The sequence below is a fragment of the Peromyscus maniculatus genome, chromosome 6, assembly GCF_049852395.1.
Source record: "Peromyscus maniculatus bairdii isolate BWxNUB_F1_BW_parent chromosome 6, HU_Pman_BW_mat_3.1, whole genome shotgun sequence".
NCBI classification, from domain to species: Eukaryota; Metazoa; Chordata; class Mammalia; order Rodentia; family Cricetidae; genus Peromyscus; species Peromyscus maniculatus.
The window spans coordinates 45,724,786-45,743,725 of NC_134857.1; the positions used below are offsets into that span (position 1 = coordinate 45,724,786).

The 18,940-nt window shown below is 42.0% G+C and overlaps 1 protein-coding gene across 6 annotated transcripts in view; it reads right to left on the reverse strand.

Annotated features, from left to right (window-relative positions):
• Nucleotides 1-1,269: 1,269 nt before the first annotated feature.
• The window catches only part of Plch1 (phospholipase C eta 1), a 221,904-nt gene continuing 204,233 nt past the window's right edge, over nucleotides 1,270-18,940 (reverse strand). For 3 of the 6 annotated variants that reach the window (XM_042279098.2, XM_076574184.1, XM_076574185.1), the window contains 9 exons: nucleotides 16,311-16,490; nucleotides 16,107-16,214; nucleotides 14,795-14,919; nucleotides 12,739-12,823; nucleotides 10,443-10,589; nucleotides 10,064-10,143; nucleotides 8,465-8,524; nucleotides 7,674-8,028; nucleotides 1,270-4,553 (listed from right to left, as the gene is read on the reverse strand). In XM_042279098.2, the coding sequence (XP_042135032.1) occupies nucleotides 2,491-4,553; nucleotides 7,674-8,028; nucleotides 8,465-8,524; nucleotides 10,064-10,143; nucleotides 10,443-10,589; nucleotides 12,739-12,823; nucleotides 14,795-14,919; nucleotides 16,107-16,214; nucleotides 16,311-16,490 (3,203 nt within the window). In that variant the 3' untranslated portion in view covers nucleotides 1,270-2,490. Of the gene's footprint in view, nucleotides 4,554-4,854; nucleotides 4,883-7,673; nucleotides 8,029-8,464; nucleotides 8,525-10,063; nucleotides 10,144-10,442; nucleotides 10,590-12,738; nucleotides 12,824-14,794; nucleotides 14,920-16,106; nucleotides 16,215-16,310; nucleotides 16,491-18,940 lie in introns of all 6 variants that reach the window. The other 3 variants (XM_042279101.2, XM_076574186.1, XM_076574187.1) reach the window with 2 other exon arrangements.

Here is an 18,940-nt window from a genome sequence, read left to right on the forward strand (position 1 = left end):
TCTCAGGATAGAACATTAGAGGTTCAAAGACCCCAAGACAGAAAGACTTCAAGCTCATTAAGGGCATACAAATGGGTTCTGGTTCCTTTCATCTTGATACTTCTGTCTCCAACAAATTTCCAGTGTTTGTGAAAAAAGATGACTCCCATCATTAGGGAAAAGCTAAGATTTGTCACTGAGGGAAGCAGTGTGTGATTGCTCCCTCACACCACAAAACCTATGCATGTATGCATATACACATACACGTGTACACATACACATGTATACACACACACACACACACACACACACACACACACACACACACACACACACCAAAAAGAGCATCTCACTTACTTTCTCCATGTGAGTTACAACCAATACCACAGGACTAGTTGCCAAGAATTATTTTTAAACTTGCTAATCCATACCAAATGCACAAAAAACATTCTATTTGATACCTGTTTAAGTTATCTTACAAATATGCTCTTCAGTATGACAGGGCTGGAGAGATGGTTCAGTGGCTAAGAGCACTTGGGCTCCCGCAAGGGACCCAGGTTCTGTTCCTAGCATCCACACAGAGCAGCTTACAACTGTCTATTAATTCTAGTTCCAAAGGATCCCCCACCCTCTTCAGCCCTCCTCAGGTACCAGGCACACACATGCTGTACATACATACAAGCAAAACACTCATACACATAAATGCTGTGGATATCACTCTATATAAATAAAACACTGATGGCCAGCGACCAGGCAGGAAGTATAGGCGGGACAAAGAGAGAGGAGAATTGGGGAAACAGGAAGAAGGAGGAGAGACACTGGAGCCACGGCGAGGAGAGGCAACCTGTAAAGACGCCGGTAAGCCACCAGCCACGTGGCAAGGTATAGATTTATAAAAATGGGTCAATTTAAGATAAAAGAACAGTTAGCAGGAAGCCTGCCACGGCCATACAGTTTATAAGTGATATAAGCGTCTGAGTGATTATTTTATAAGTGGATTGTGGGACTGCGGGGCTTGGGGAACCTGGAGAGAAGCCCTCCAGCAACACATAAACATATCTAAAAATTAAAAGCAAAAAAATGAATATTTCTTCAACATAATGAAAATACCCAGAGACATAAACTGCTGTATAAAACCATCCCTGACACTGAACGTTCCCAATTCCTCGATAAGCACACTGAAAGGAAGCCATATCCAAGCACTCCTGGCCCCGCACTCAACAGTTAATGCCCAAACTCCAGCTGTGGTTCTGTTTGTTTTTGTTTTATAAATAAAACCACCAAGTATTCAAAATCTGTTTTAATTATATTTTTATGAAGTCCAGGAAGAACATCATTGTAAATCATGGTACAAAAAGCAAATGACACCTGAACATGCAATAAAAAATGGATTCACGATGAAAATAATATATGTCAGTACTAAAATAGAGTTACTTGGTCCCTAAAGGGAAAAGGTTTCTTTTAATTACCTATTCACTTGGATTATGAGAAAATACATTTTTTTTCTTGAAATCTTTGGGGAAGTTTTCTGTTTGCACTACTCTGAGTTGTAAGTCTAATGTAAGTCTCTTTTCCTTTATTTTTTTTCTTTTTGAAGACAGGGTCTTACACTGTAGGTCTGGTTGACCGGGACTTTACTATATAGATCAGGCTTGGCCTCAAACTCAGAGATCCATCTGCCTTTGTTGGGACTAAAGGCGTGAACCACCATGGCCAGCTGAAGTTTCTCATTCTGAAAGCCATTATTTTCATTATTTCACATCAGAGACACTTCAAGACATACTTCAAAAGTATGACAGACAGTTTGGCAACTGAATTCTTGTTACATACAAAGCCATTAGCAAAAATATGTAACAAAATTTATGCAAAACAAACCATTTTGTCCTTATATACAGAGTTCACTTTCTTCCTTAAAGCCTATTCTAAAAGGGGTTTGAGGACTGGAGAGATGGTATCCATCTTCATGGAATTCCCACTTTGGGTGGGGTGAGGAAATCATAAAGGGCAAGGTAACTATTTTAAACAACTCTTTTAAATGAATTATAAAGTTGAATCTGTGCCTTTCAATTTAGAAGGAGAATGTAGCTTCAAATACAGAATCCATTTATCTTTGGAAACTCTAGTCTTAATGAGCTCAACGCTCAGTGAGTAAAAATGACAGCCTTGTGACTGTGACCCAAGGACTCAGGAAAGAGCATTTTTGTGCAACATGCACACGCTGTGACCCAAACTGCTGAGAAGTTTCACATCGAGGGCATGCACACATTTCATACTGACACAATTTACAATACCTTGGGGGAAAGAGATCATGGGTTCCTGGGAAATGTCACAGAATCTATCTACAAATGCATAAAGTGAGAGAACACAGGAAGTCAGAGGGAGACCCAAATACAAGTTCAAAAACACACTTGAAAATCATTTCAAAGCCAAGGATCATGTTCACTGATGATGGAAAAATTCTAACATCCTACAGAATATCATGTAAACAATGAAAATGTAGCTTTATATAATTCACAGTCTCAAAAGAAAATAAATTTCCGGTTTATCATCACTGCTTGGCTCTGTCTGCAGAACTGAATTATCTGAGCAAAACTGGTCCACGTAGCCATACCGAAGGGCTGTGCATGCTCCCTCTGGGATGCCTCGGCCCTCCAGGCCACCAGCTTTCATGTTCCTCAGGTAGCTTGCGATGTATGAGCCTGTGGAGTGTCGGTTCACAGCCAGAGCAGGAGCTGAAGGCTTACTTCTGAGGACCACTCCTCCTCTAGTGCTGTGGCTCATAGCTTTTTGCTTGCCAGCTTCCTGCTTCTCCTTGGCACGACTGGCAATGTTTCGGACTCTGCTCTGACTTCTTGAGGACAACTTTCTGACTAACGCTCTGGGACACTGATTGGCATCCTGCTTTGAATAGAGCACTTGACAGCTGTCTTCTTGGTCAAAGGACACAAGCTTTCGGAGCTGTTCAGTTAGGGCATCTAAAGGCTCTAAAGACTTTGTCTTCATAGTCACACTCTTGTCTCTAATGCCGTTTGTCACAAAACTTCTACTAATACATTGGTATTTGCTTTCAAAGTTGCACGCAATGTCCTCTGATGTTAAGTCCCCCAGACTTTTGGATTTACAAGGACTTGGCAGTTTCAAAGCAACCAAAGGAGCATGTGTTGACTGCGTGGGTGTGGGGGCATGCATATCTGGAGCCCTAGGCTGGTTTGTTTTTGCATCTGAACTTGAGAAATGGTTATACACAAAGCCAGCACCCTGATAGGTTAGGTGAGAGATACTTTGATTTTTGACACCTTGAATATTGTTGAATATTTCAGGGGCAGAAGGCAGGAGGGTCTCTTTACAGTACCCATTCCTGAAGCCTCTCTGGACCTGCTCCTCCATCTCCTGGCTGTGCTTCAGTTCTAGTGGAGAAACAAGTTGATTCAGACCCTCTCCCCTGTAGTCACAGGTCGTTAGAGACAGGTTTTCAGATTCTCCATCGATTTCCACAAGGCTGCTCTCTGCAGAATTTACACAGAGCGCAGGGTCTATTACATCTTCCAGGCCCAATTCAGTGGGAAGAGGAGGGCTATTCATCACTTGTCTCGGGTCCTTTCCATGAATGGGGCTTTTGGGAAACTGGCCAGGAGAAGCATCAGGGGACCCAGGCAAGTTGCCTTCTATGACCCTTGCCTTGGCTTTATCACAAGGGTCATTACCTGGTTTTGGTTTAGAGAAGGGAGAGGCAGTCATTTCACGAAGAACAGTGTCATTTGCAGGTTTGGTGGTCTCAGCATTAGAGACCTTGATCAGCTCAGGAGATGAGCACAAGAAGGAGGCCTTGGGTTTCCCCTGGGGGAAACCATGCTTGAAGGGTGTTTGTAGACCCACTGTGTTAGGCAAAGGAGCACTTTCTGATGTCACATCAGTGCAAAGGAGACGAGAGACCACAGCAAGGTTAGCCCGGTGGTGGCTCTCTTCAAACTGACCAATCAGTGCTGAGATGGAACTGCCCGGCTCATTCTCATTTGTTAAAGTAACATCATCAATGAGATTGGAAATTTCAGTGTCCTGAAGAATAGCAGTTGAGTGCAAATCAGGGCTGTCAGAAGAGAGCGCAGAGACATCAGATAGAGAAAAGGATGTTGCCGCTTGGCCCTTGAGCCTACTGCCTTCCAGGGTCTCCATCTCCAGAGCACTCCGAGAGAGAAGACTTTCGGACAACATGCTTTTGCCTTCCCTGGAGGCCTCAGCATACCCCTTTGGGTTGGTTTTCATCCCAGAGAGAGCTTGTGGTCCCTTCGTCGCAGGATCAAGTGCCAAATGCTGCCTTGGGGAGAGGGATTTTTTGGGACAGTGGGTTTCCTGGCAGTCATTTGCCACATTTGGTTTGGTTCTCCCACCCTTTGGACCTGGTCCTCCGCACTGTTCTGTGATGGGTACACTGGCGGTTGAGACAGTGTGGACCCCTTGGTTGGCATCTTTGTGGAGGAGGGCACTGGAGGAGAAGGAGAACTTTTTGTTGAAATTGGAAAACTGTGGGTCTTTTATAGTTGTCTCGCCCTTTCTTCCGCCATGCTTGTCCTGTGCTAAAGAAAACAAACAGCATTTTAGGTAAAGTGTATCACTTTCTGTAGGCTCTGCTGACACTCACGTTTGTCTTGACACAGACAAATGGGAAATGCAAATCTGTTTTACATTGTGACAGAATATAATTATGGAATAAGCAGAAGTTTGCAACACAGTGTCTGTGTGATGGATAAATGGTAAAATATATTTATAGGAACTTCACTGAGCTTCCTTTTGAATGTCTATTACATCAGCTGAGGATGTAATATTCATTGTCCAGAAAATGTCAATGAGTTACTATGCTTTCATGGTGAGGATTACCTTACGCTGCTTCCTAGTCAGATCTGTACTACAGAGAAGCATGGCAATAAAAACAGAACAAGACAGCTCTGTTAAACAATGCACTATGGTACCTGGAAACAAGACACTGTCAGCTTTCAATGTCATTTATGTATAAGCAACAAGCAAACCACACACGATATCATTTAAAACAACATTTTGGCAAAATATTTAATCTAACCAATTAATTTCTAACACAGTTGGAATGTACAATATGCGCACAAAACTATGAATATCTATTGGCTTAAAGTGAAAAGATTACCAGATGACCAGTCATCAATTCCACATCACTACTAACATTTAATATTTTGTTGATAATTTTTTTGTTTCAGTACAAAAAAATTGTATTATATTATTTCCCACTTTATATCCAAAGTGGTAATACAATGGTAATTAAGGAAAACTGTAAAAACATACAATTCACAATAACCCAGGATACCTCATCCTATTTGATATGTGCTGAGGCAATTCAATGTTCAGTTATTTTTATCTGATTATTTAATTGACTATTAACTCTCTCGAAGTCATGATATGTGAATGAAGAATTTTTTCACTAAAATATTTTCTCCTCACTAAAATTTTAATCATCATATAAAAAAATTAAGCTTCCCAAATTGTAAACAATTAAAATCCCATAACATCATTTCCAAAACGAACACTTTTGTAGAGACAGACTATTTAGAATTTTGTATTCTCCTTTTTCTCTACTTTATTTTTTGTCTGCAATTATCTGGGATCCCTGCAATGATTAGGTATCATTTCATATTTGCTGTAAATTTAATCCATACAATTAATTCTTATATCTTTTCAAATGTAGGAAAGAAATTCTGTCTTGGTCTTCCTTCCCAGCTCATCTTCTGCAGCTAGGACCAGTTAGTACAGATTTCTATTGGACAGTTTTACTTTGCTGTAATAGGTTTTTAAACTACATTTAAAGCCATGTATGTCCTCTCTTCTCTGACACTATTCTTAGCAAAATTTCAACCATTTTTCCAGTACTTGGTAGGCTCCAGGGCCTTGCAAACTAGGAAATTTTCAATTTTCGCCTCTCCCCTTTCTTCTAATGAAGTAATCAAAAACTGGCTTTTCTTTTCTCCCTAGAAGATCTTATAATAAGAACCAATACAAGCAAAACAGCATTTGTGGGAAAATAAATCACTGGAATTATATTGTTTGGATAAAGACTAATTTTGCTAAAATGCAAAAGCAAGGTATTACAGTCTACTTGTTTGAGATAATTCCAGAAACAGTCAGTGGACACAGTTTTCGAATATGAAGGGAAGTCACAGACACAAATTCAAGAGCTCTTTGTCACATTGTAAAGTGGCCATTTCTTATCATCAGGTTGTCCCCATGAGTCCATTCATACTCCAAGTTAAGGAGGAAGATGGCTCCCAACTCCTACACTTACAAAGCCTGCAACCGAGCAAGAGCCGTGGGCACGTCTCCTCCCCTGCCACCATCCAGAGCAGGGAAGTGAGATCATAGGAAGAAAATGCTGCCTCAACCACACCTTAGGGAAGAAAAGATTTTTCCAAGTGGAATCAGCAATGGGCTTTTAACAGCATCTTTTCCCCATGAACATTTCCAACTACAAAAAAATATTTTAAATAGTGAAAAGTAATGCAGCTGCATTCAATCCTTCCTCCCACCTCTAATACCTTCCCATCTTCTGTTCATTCCTTATTCAACTCAACACCACCATGTTATGGTACGAGCATCCCAACCCAAACATACATTGAAAATAATAAATGACTCCAAATTGGTCATTTATTCAGGAATGAAACAAAAGTTACATAAAATACTTTATTTGTATTTTATTTCTGGGCTGAATTTTAAACAAATGCTGTGTGCCTCATCGTTCCCCACCACCTTGAGTGAAGTTAGAGACATTACATAGTTAAACTGGCTTTCTGGTATTCGGGCATCATCTTAAAATCACCTATGTATGTTTCCATTTAGGCTAACAGACAGAGCCCAACAAGCTGTATAACCAGGAATGCAAGACTGAATGTTTTCACCACCAACATTTTCAGAAATAAAAATCCTTTGTTCCCTTCTGCTGACTGATCCGAGGCTCAATCTACAGTCCTATTCAATTCCCAGTTGGGTTGTGGCCACAGTGACAATGATGTTCGCCAGTAGTATGCTTGTTGACTCCATGGCAGGTGGTTCTCAGAGAATAGCAAACCTACTTATGCGGCAGGTACCATTTTCACCTCACATTGACACATGGAGAGTGAATTCAGAGAGAATGCCAGTACTCTGGACAAACTCCAGGTGACACAGACTATGGTCACGAGCAGTGTGGGGAAATTCTGGGCACTGTTCCATTCGACATTCCCACCAAGTCACATCTGGTCCTGAAAATCCCTGACAGGGGCCAAGTCTCCAGCACTTGGCATGATCAGAGGAGCACCTGCTGGGGTCCAACCTTGGGACAATCTAAGAACAAGGCCTCTTTAAAGCCCTTGTCCCTGATCTAGGCCGCTACCACTCAGAAACCAACACTGTTTTCATTTTGTAGGTTTCCCTTTCCTCTCAGAGCCGCATGCGCATGCGCAAAGCCATCACACCAATGCTCCTCCCCTTCCCCACGGATGGAAATGTTAAGTTCAAGGCCATAGTAGAGGAGGAAATAGCTCACTTTTTACTTTCTTACCCAAAGTTTACATCCTCTTGCATAGAATTAACATTAGAAGTTGATTATTTTTCAGAATATTTTAATAGCAGAATGGTAACTATGTTGTAATGGAAACAAGGGACGAAAATGCAGCTTAGAGAAACCGAAAGCACCTTACCCAGAGAATTTTCTTTTCCATCTGTGTCTTTTGCTGCTTCGGATATGGGCAGCGACAAAGCCCCCAGAAGACTCTTGTCAACCGGCATAGAGACAGGGCGCACTTGCAGACTCCGCGTGGTCCTCCGAAGGACACCGTCCTGCTCTCTTGTGGCCTCAGAGACGGAATCTTTTATCTCAACCATTTCTTGGAATCCCACTTTGCTTTTTTTCCTGCCTTTGGCCGGAGCACTGGCTGTACGCCGCAGAATTCTATCTCCAATTGATCGCTTCCTAATATAATGGGAGTTGTTTTCTGAAGAACTGTGCCTGGGATTCTTATTGAACAGTCCCTTCAGACCTTGGAGCTGTCTATTCTGAGGACAAAAAAAAAGGACCAAGCACAAATTAAACACATGCCATCGTAAGAACGACTTGAGTTTGAAATGGCAGCTCCATGAAGAATGAACATGAAGTGAAATTTTACAGCCATTGATTGAAGGACGTTCAAAATAAGAAAGCAGCTCACAGTGGGCTCACACAATACCATGCACAGCTCATCAACGTTACTCTGTGAGGAAGGCAGTCTTTCAATTTCATGGCCAACCTTTCCAGAACTTTCCTACCCAGAGATGATAAAATGGTAGAAAAGTTTCCCCAGGTGACAAATTGACAAAATTTCGGCAGCCTTGAAGCAACAAATGTGTGTTTCCAAATGGTAAGCAGAAGATGGAGAGACAGGAGGGGGCATGCCACCACAGTCATTTCACAAGACTATGCCAGGGAGAATGCAGGGCCATGCTGAGAAACTACCTTTGTAGCTCCTAGAAAGTGTAGTATGGTATAACTGGGGTTGAGGATTAGAGGGCTCCACTGCAGGGGAGGAAAAAAACAAAAATAACAAAAACAAAAACAAAACAAAACACAATTGGGCTCATTCAAGTAGGCAGTGCCAGTCAACATAAAAGACTAGTGTGCCGACCTGTACACACCCTTCCTCCCACCTCTAATACCTTCCCATCTTCTGTTCATTCCTTATTCAACTCAACACCACCATGTTATGGTACGAGCATCCCAACCCAAACATACATTGAAAATAATAAATGACTCCAAATTGGTCATTTATTTAGGAATGAAACAAAAGTTACATAAAATACTTTATTTGTATTTTATTTCTGGGCTAAATTTTAAACAAATGTTGTGTGCCTCATCGTTCCCCACCACCTTGAGTGAAGTTAGAGACATTACATAGTTAAACTGGCTTTCTGGTATTCGGGCATCATCTTAAAATCATCTATGTATGTTTCCATTTAGGCTAACAGAGCCCAACAAGCTGTATAACCAGGAATGCAAGACTGAACGTTTTCACCACCAGCATTTTCAGAAATAAAAATCCTTTGTTCCCTTCTGCTGACTGATCCGAGGCTCAACCTATAGTCCTACTCAATTCCCAGTTGGATTGTGGCCACAGTGACAATGATGTTCGCCAGTAGTATGCTTGTTTACTCCATGGCAGGTGGTTCTTAGAGAATAACAAACCTACTTATGAGGCAGGTACCATTTTCACCTCACATTTACACATGGAGAGTGAATTCAGAGAGAATGCCAGTACTCTGGACAAACTCCAGGCAACACAGACTATGGTCACAAGCAGTGTGGGGAAATCCTGGGCACTGTTCCATTCGACATTCCCACCAAGTCACATCTGGTCCTGAAAATCCCTGACAGGGGCCAAGTCTCCAGCACTTGGCATGACCAGAGGAGCACCTGCTGGGGTCCAAACCACCATCCCATTCTACAGAGAAGGGAGAAAACTAGATATATCTTTGTGATATTTGATCTCCCTTTCTCCCTATTTCCCTTTGTCCATCTCTTTCTCCTTCTCTCTTCCCACCTCCCTCTTCTTCCCCCTTTCATTCTAACTCCCCCATCTGTCTTTCCACTCTCCCTCTCTCCATTTCTTCTGTGGGTAGTTTTAAAGCCATTCACACTTTTTTTGATTTTCAATTTACAATTATTCCATATGAATGCATCCTGCCTAGACCTGGCTGGAATCATAGCTAGATTAGCATAGGCTATTCATCAAACCTCTGAGATATATTTCCTACTGTAGAAAATGAGGTCACTTTTAGAATTACAATAAAATTCAAATTTTAATGGTCTTCATTATTTTCATAAAATGATTGCCTGAAAGTATGGTAGTCTTCTCAATTCTATTAAACCTAGAGAGAACCTCTGGGAAGAAGGAATGAGCACACCTCCTGAGTAGAGGTGGACAGGGACAGGGACACTGCCTGAGCTTTCTGTGCTCCCCACAGACACCCACAAAAGAAGACTTTGTCAAATGTACATTCCTTTAATGAAATCAGTAACTTTCTTGAGGTTACACTACAGTTTTATGCTCTTTCTCACCTTTCCAAAGATCTCATTGATTGTAATGTGAACAAAGATGGACGCTTCTGTGAGTCCTTCCAAGTAGACATGCCGGTAGCCTGCAAAACCAAAAAGAATTGGTTCTTTGGGTCGAATTTGGCTTTCCAGAGAATACCACAGAATTACGTATCTCTTATTTATCATTCTCGCATTTTACATCACATCTATCATATAACATGATTTACATAATGAATTTGACAAATATCCTGTGGGACCCATGTCATGTATTAAACCTTCCAAAGAGAAACCAGTAAGCCACCATATAATAGACCCTATATACTTCTCTTTCACAGTAGAAAACAAACAAAAACAAAAAAGGAATAGCCAATCCAGAAAGGAAAGGCCAGTTTACACCTACCAGGTACTAGGCTGCTGAAGGTCACGGTCCTTTGTCCCACAAAGTCTCTTCCAATTGGATCATGATCCCACACAAGGAACCGAACTAAAGCTATTTCTGGCATGTGGACTGTAAATGTTAGGGTTTCTTCCCACACAGGGTTAAATCCTTAGAGAAACAGGAAAAAGAAAAATCAGCAAAAGCAAAGGGCTTGGTTGGAAATGATTTAGTAACAACGTCTGTAGAGCAGACAGTGAAAATTGCTTGTAATGGTTATTAAACTCATGCAAATGCCTGAGCCTCTCCAGGATGCCCTGCTGAAGGAAAGCCTCTGAGTTTACTACACTATCAGAAAATAATTGGTAGGAAAATTGCCTGTAAATTATCACATCACATCAGTTCTATTAATCTCTGATGCCCATTGTATCAGGAAGCTTCTTAATCGTCACTAAAAAACTTCAATAAGCTTAAAAATTATAGTAGTATTCTAAGAGTATTTTAGCAGAAACATTATAGAAAGTTACCCCCTAAAAGAACCCTATTTCTCATCTACCAAAGCTTTTCCCGCTGGAGTAACTAACCACCAAGAACCACCATTTCATATGGTTCTTTATAGCTTTTGATTCTGTTGTGTACAACAGTCCTATTTAATTCCTAGAGAAACCCTGTAAGAGCAGCAGGGCAGGGGCTTGTGGATTCCCTTTGTTCTGTATTTTGAGACAGGGTTTCATGCAGTAGTCCAGGTTGTCTTACAACTCCTGATCCTCCTGTCTGCACCTCCCATGTGCTGGGACTACAGACATGAGCCACCACACCCTGTTTGTTATGGTCTAAGTAAGGGAAACGTACATACATTATCAAGTTTCGAACTACAACTTTTTCAAATTTATACAAGTAACACATGCTTATACTTTTGAAAGTCCAAAACATTTGTTACTCATTATATAGTTTATAGAACTGCTATTCACAGAAATGTGTTGAAGGTCCTACAGTGAGCAGGAGGCCCAAACTAGACTGTGCACTGCACATTCTTAGTGGCTTCTCGTGAAGCAAGAAGTTACTCTATTTCTGTTCGCACTGAACATGAAAAAGAAAGCAGATGCCTTGGTTCAAATACTGCAATAGTCTGCCTGTGGTTTGTCCCCTAATAATTTCCACTTTGCCCTATAAAAAGCCTCAAGCTCATTAAATAATGAGAGGCTGAAAATCAGGGAGTCCCTGCAGTGAACCAAAGAGATTATCTTTTTTGTTGACTCTGTCATGACCCCTCAGTTACATCTGCAACTGAGAAAAGAAGGAACAACTTCCTGAGCCCTGAAAAAAATACAACATAAGAATGGCTTTAAGAATGTTATTTCCTCACGGGTTCACTTTACTTTTGAACAACTAACATTCCTACAAGGGGGCTCCCTGCGAACTGCTGATTTCTCAAATGTTTTGATAACCTTGATTTCAAATCATTTTAGGATATTAATTAATATAAATTAAGAAAATATGTATGAAATATTACTTGTCAAATATAGAACAAGCAAATATAATTTTATAAGATTATCCAGAAAAATATGCTAAATTTGGGTAAAGGTAATGCCTTCTTGCCACTATTGAAATGCTGGCCACTCGCCATATTTCAGAAATGAATGGGCCAGAGAATTCTGGCCCAATCTTTAGATACTTTCATGCTACAAACAAACAACAACAAAAGCCAAGAGAAACTGACTAAACACATCAGCCTCAGGAATGAAAGTTTCAAGGAGACTCATTTATGAGAACACACAAAACACATTATAAGCAACACACTAGGAAGTATTCCCCTGGGTGAGTTTGGAGTCCAGGTCTTTAAGAAGACACTCATGCTTTTCCATAGAAAGGCCAAGCAAGAGTCCTAGGGGTCTTGATTATAATAACTTCATCAAAATGTACCACGTATCCATCTCAGTTCTTCAGGTGTTAGCCAAACCTTCTTTCCTTAGTTGCAGAAGTAACTGGGGGGTCATGACAGAGTCGACAAAAAGGATAATCTCGTTTGTTCACTGGGGGACTCTGATTTTCAGCCTGTCATCATTTAAGGAGCGTGAGGCATGTTATAGGGCACAGTGGTTGACTCCTCCTGAAACCACATGTTTGACAGAACTTACTTTCCTTGTTCAGAAAGGAATCAGAAGCTTAGCGAGTGGTTGAATTTTATCCGTGTGTTGAACACACTTGCAGATGGCAGTGACAGATCTCAGCCATCCTGCTCTTCTAAACAGGACACTTTTCCTAGTTGGTCCAAACTGCAGGGCACCTCCTCGGGAGTGCACACCGACCGCCATCTTACCATTGTCGTCCACCACCCGAGTCTGATCCTTGCAACAGTCTACTGGCAGTCCAATAATTTCAACTTCAACGAAGGGGTCAATGATCTGTAGAAAAGGGAGGAAGTATTAGTGCCCATGTCACATGCAAATGAGTGTTAATGATTCTGAGAATAAATTAGCCAAGTGTTCATATTTCAATAACCTTGATTTTACTACATGCTTACTCAAAGAATTATAGAACCAGGTACAGTATTTTTAGATACATGAGTGAAGAGTGGAATTAAAACATTAAATTCTTCTACACAAGCTTTTACTCAAAGAACCTACAATTTCAGTTCAGGATACATACCCAACCAAGGTAGGAGACTCTCACATACCCATGCACAGAATCTCAGAGAAGTCGCAATCTTATGGTCAAACACTGGAAGCAACTTAAAGGTCTACCATGAGTAAGATGGCTACATTGTTCCAATGTCATAAGATCAAAATAAAAAATCTGGAGAATTATTTTGAATCACAGAAGACTGGAGAAAAATGGCAATAAAAAGTTGCTGATGATTGAATTGAAAAACAAAAGAAGATAGACAATTTGAGGATAACCTGAAAGGGTTAGATACAGGTACTATATTAGATAATATTGTACTTTTACAAGAGAATATCTTTGTTCTTAATCAAGTAGTGAGACAGTCACAAATGACTGCCAAGGAAAGCAAACATGTAACCCCCAGCAGACATACTTAACAAAATACGTAAACATGAGGGGACAGCAAACGTGTGTTATAAAATTTAATCATTGAATTAGTGAATTGAGGAGATCCATTGGACTATTCTTGCAACTTTTCTGGAGCTAAAGACTTCTCAAAATGAAAAGCTTAAGAGACACAAGAAATGTGCATTCCTTTCTGCAGACATAAAGAAATAAGCACAAACTTTCTGATTATACCAATTAACTAGTCCTGCTGTTGAACGCAGAGCAGAAGGTAAAAACAAGAAAGGAAAACAGTGATGGGTCCATCGGAGAAAGCTGCAGCAGACACGGAGGCCATGGCCCTGCATGATGTGTTCCTTTCTATACCTGGGCACTGTGCTAACTGTCAATAAGTACAGAGATTGGAAAGAGCCATTATGAAGAGTGGGATAAGCCTAGGGAGAAGAACGGTGAGTGTGTCCTGCGGTACTGTACTACACCCTACCGCACTATGAAGAAGGGGATGAGCCTAGGGAGGTGAAGTGTGTGTGTGTCCTACAGTATTGCACTGCACTGAACTGCGTACAGGTCAGATAGAGTTTGACACACAGCATTCACAGTGGTATGAACACGCAGAGCTGTATGGCCCCATCCACAAGGTCAGGGGCGATAGTTGAGAGGGTGAAAGCGCCGAGAGCCTGTAGCAATGGGAAGCCCTGAGAGGAGGACATGGAACCGGGACTGACTGGCCAGTGGGGAGAAAATAAAAGGCTGCTGTATCCTGCAAGAGAAGGACAGCAGCTGGTGACAGCAGTCTGCACGTGGCCACAAAACATGAGGCCAAGGAGCAGGCGGCAGTGAGGAAGATTGCCAGACATGTGCGATTTAGAAGCTAAATACATGCTTTGGGTCATGTTTCTGCCAATGAAGAACTCAGCCTTTGTTCTTTACATCCAGACTGCCAGCATCAGTCTTGAACTGTGAACTAATATCATGCCTTCAAGCCTCTAAAGCAGGTGATACTACAGCCCTGCAGGAACTCTGTGTGACTGACAGAAAACCGGCTCATGCCTGGTAAGTGGAAGTCAAGACTTATTTAGGAACACAGACACAGGTATATACCCACCCACAAGCATACATAGACACACACACACACACACACACACACACACACACACACGTATACATAGACACACACACACATGTATACATAGACACACACAACACACACACACACACACACACACACACACACACACACACACACACTCTCATATATAAACCTCTGTACCCCCCAACACACATACCCCTAAAGACACTGAGATGACTGCTTAAACGCAATAAAATAATCTCATACCTAACTAATTAGGCAGTCAGATGTGACTTACCTCGCCTCGGTCTCCAAACATAGAGTCAGGGGGTTTGGGAAGCTGCTGCCCACTGATCACTTTCAAGATGAGCTGTTTTTTGGGATTGGCAGGAAGTGGATCACCGGAAAAAGGGTTGAAAGTACCTAGGCCAAGTAAGGTAGAGGTCAGTAGCATAGGAGAACGCGCGCACACACACACACACACACACACACACAGTCTGCCAAACACACAACAGTGTCATTTATCACAGTGTTTTCTAGAAGTAAGAAATTATCATGTAACCATCAATGTGACTTTCAGCAGAAGCAGCAGCAGGCACTTCCATAGCTGTGTTTTCATTACACTCTTTCCAAAAGCCAGGGGATGGGATCCTTTAAAGCCATGTCGACAGTGCAACCATGACATGGATGGACAATCTATTTGAATGCCTGTAGCATCGCAAGAAGGGCAGTTATACCAGATTCCAATCATTGTCTAAGCTATCTCGGGTCTAGAACAAATTACAGGGAACAGAAAGAAAATCTGAAATTAAGTCGAGAACAGAAACTCTGTTGTCTAACTTCTAGTTAGACAAATCCAGTTCGTGGGTAACGCTCTTGCCGTGAAGCCTGAAGACTTGAGCCCAGTCCTTGGCGCCCACAGCGGTGGGAGGAGAGAAGAGACTCCACAAAGCTGCCCTCTGACCTCCACTAACATACATATAAACACACATGCCCATGTTGCTAGAGTTTTCCTGCCTTGCCCACAGTCAGGACAAATCTCTGTCACCCGCCAGTCCCACAGCCGCTCAGACCCAACCAAGCAAACACAGAGATTTACATTGCTTACAAACTGTATGGCCGTGGCAGGCCTCCTGTTAACTGTTCCTATATCTTAAAGTAACGCATTTCTACAAATCTATACCTTGCCAGGCAGCTCGTGGCTCACCAGCATCTTCACATGCTGCTTGTCCTGGCAGTGGCTGGCAGCGTCTCCTTCTGCCTCCCTGCTCTTTTATCTCTCCTCTCTGTTAGTCCTGCCCATACCTCCTGCCTAGCCACGACCAATCAGGTTTTATTTATTGACCAATCAGAGCAACTTGACATACAGACCATCCCCCAGCACAGCCAAGTGCAGACCATCTCAGACACCTGCACTCAGGCCCATGGTCCTAATCATCCTCTATGCAAACCTGCTGGGTAACGCCACAAGGAACCCAAGAAGGGCTCCCACAGGACATACATTAACATCCCACAGCATGCCCACATTCATAACAATAATAATAAATTCAAAACTTTTAAATAGCGGAGTATCACCTGCATTCAGATACAGCTGTGACCCCGGCGCTTACCTTTGCACATCTGCTGTGGCTTGAGGATGTAGCCACAGTTGCCGTTTGCCTTGAATTTTGCCCGATTTAGCTGCATCATTCGTCCTTCAGACTGGTAGTTCAGAGCCACTGTGAACATTGAACATTTGAGAGAATTAGAAACAACTTACAGTCAGCAAGGTAGAGAGGGGATGCCGAGGACCGGTCCTCTCAGGCCACACCCACCTAGCTGGCAGCCTGCATTCCAATAGGGCAGAGGGTTGAAGTTGCTGGAGTCGATGCGGTAGGCAGAGGGGTAAATCCTTGTGAGCTGTTTTTGGTTGTAGATCATGAATTGCTCTGACTTCTGCTGGACCACTTGATGTGCTCTTGTCTCACTGAAGGACAACACATTCCCTGTGGTCCCTAGCAGTCAAAGAAACAGGGAAAGTGATAGACGCACCAAAGCCAACACTCTCTTAAAAGACTGGATAACGCCAGAGCCCACCCACAGCCCACAGCAGAAGTGGATCCAACCTGTCCAATGAAAGACTTTAGACATATCAAATCCACCAAAGACCTTTCACAAATTAAAGGTTCACCACAGCATCAAAATGGGTTCAGAGCGACCCACCCCACTCCGTGGCAAGTTATAGGTAGAACTACCAAAAGAAAGTGTCAGGAAAAACAAAACTTAGAGACACTCTGGTTGGTGGCAGCTCATGTGTGCTAACTGAACCCTCCTCAGAAGAGGACCCCATTGTAATTAACTGAGACTCAGCTGCTTATCAGAACAAGAAGTTAAAGTATCTTTATCTATCACGTTAAGCTGTAGCTGGTTAGAGACTGAGAAAGGTTTAAGTCAAACATAAACAGGTATGAACAAAGTTTTAGACAAAATTTGCCATTTAACAAGCCACAATGTAAGCAACTTCTGACCAAAAAAAAAAAAAAAAAAAAGACCCATTTAAGACTCCATTCTTAGGACTCTGTTGCCAATGCAAAGCCGAATAAGAACTTCATTTGCTAAGGTGCCCCCATTGTGGGGTCCCATATTCTCCCAGATTCCAGTTATTTCATTGATTCATGTCTGGTCAGCAAGAAGAGGCAGGAAGGAAAATTATTTTGTAGGTTCATGACATAAGCTGTATCTTTGGCAAAGATGCAGGTGACAGTGAATGGATGAAGCCACATATACAACTTACTCCTGACACCAGGGAGACAAACATTGAAGATGCTCATTAAAAACATGCATGTTGGGTTGGGGAGATGGCTCAGTGATTATGCACTTGACGTGTAACTATGAGGACCAGAGTTCAGATACCCAAAACCCACATAAAAGTTCAGTGGCTGTGGTGGCCTGCCTGGAATTCCTCCTTGGGAAGGTGAAGACAATGGAGCCCCACAGCATTGTCACCAATATAGCTAGCAAGACTAACCATATTGGTGAGCTCTGGGTTTGATGGAGAGACCCCACTCAGTGAATAAGGTGGAAAAGCAATGGAGGATGTTTTCCAACATAAACCTCAGGCCTCTACATCCTTGGGACTCCATATGCATGCCCACTCCCACATGTGTGCTACATACATAGACATGTACATACATATAAGCAACATATAGGTCTGAAAATGTAAAAAGTAAAAAGCATATGTGAAATACATGTACTAGTGAAGGAAAAAATGTCATGTTGGAAAAAAAAAGAGCTTGAGTTTTGAAGGTGATTTGATCCCTCATAGAGTCAATAGAAATCTGTTTGAAGAGGGGCACAAGATAGATAGTGCCCATGCAGTAATGCCAGCAACTCTGGAGGCCAGGAGGAAGATTCCAAGTTGAAGGATTGCCTGCACTAAGCAAGTGACTTCAATGCCATCTCAGGCAACTTAGACACTGTCCCAAAATCAACACAAGAAAAGATATATTGCTGTAACTCAGTAGTAAAGCATAAAAATGGAGAGAGGCAGAAATGCATGGTGCCTGCACCTGGGTTTCTGCTTGGACAAGAAAATGTTGTCAATGTAGAATCTACAGATGTGGGGGTCGTGTGCAATAAAACTTTAATCATTCCCCATTTTGTCCCCATCTATCTCTTGAGCCATCATCACAGTGCCACAGCTGTTACCCACATTTACCAAACCTCACATCCTGGAACCTGTGTACTCCTGTGTCTACCGGGCCTGCTGCAGAGGACCAGCCTGAATAAAGAGCAGGCTCGCCCAGAGTCTCATTCTCACCAGACTCTGACAAGGTGAGAGTCTAAATCCATGGAAACCAAGAATGGAATGCAGTTGCTGTGCTCAGACCATAGCTGTCCGGCTTTGCTTGTTGGCAACGTGGTCTGCCAGGGTACCTGTTGTCCTGGGGGCTATACTCCCATGGGTGGGAAAAATTGACAACTGAGTCAGTGACATTCAGTGACATTTCATAGCTGGAACCTGAACTAGTCAGAGCTCAAGAGGAAGAGATGGGAGGACTGTAGTTTTCAACCTAGTGATTTTCTCTAGCATGGGCCTGTTCTCTGAAAACAATTACTAGTATATATTATGGACAGAATACATGAACAGAATTTATGCATCTCAACAAAACTGAAATTGAATGTATGTCCAGATTCTGATGGAAAATGCATTGAATAGAGCAGGAGAAAATACACTTATCGACAAGCCCAGTTCATATGGAGCATCACTGCTGATCAATACCTGAGTTATTTTTTCTGATTCTCCACATAAACAGGCTCGCCAGGGTATCGTTAAGATGACCTTGCTTACTAAGCTCGCATTAATTAGTATTCTAATGGAATTGAGTTGTTTTGCAGAGAGATAAGCAACATACTCATTATGTACTGTTCATTTTGTGTCTTTTTTAAAAAATTAAAGACAAAC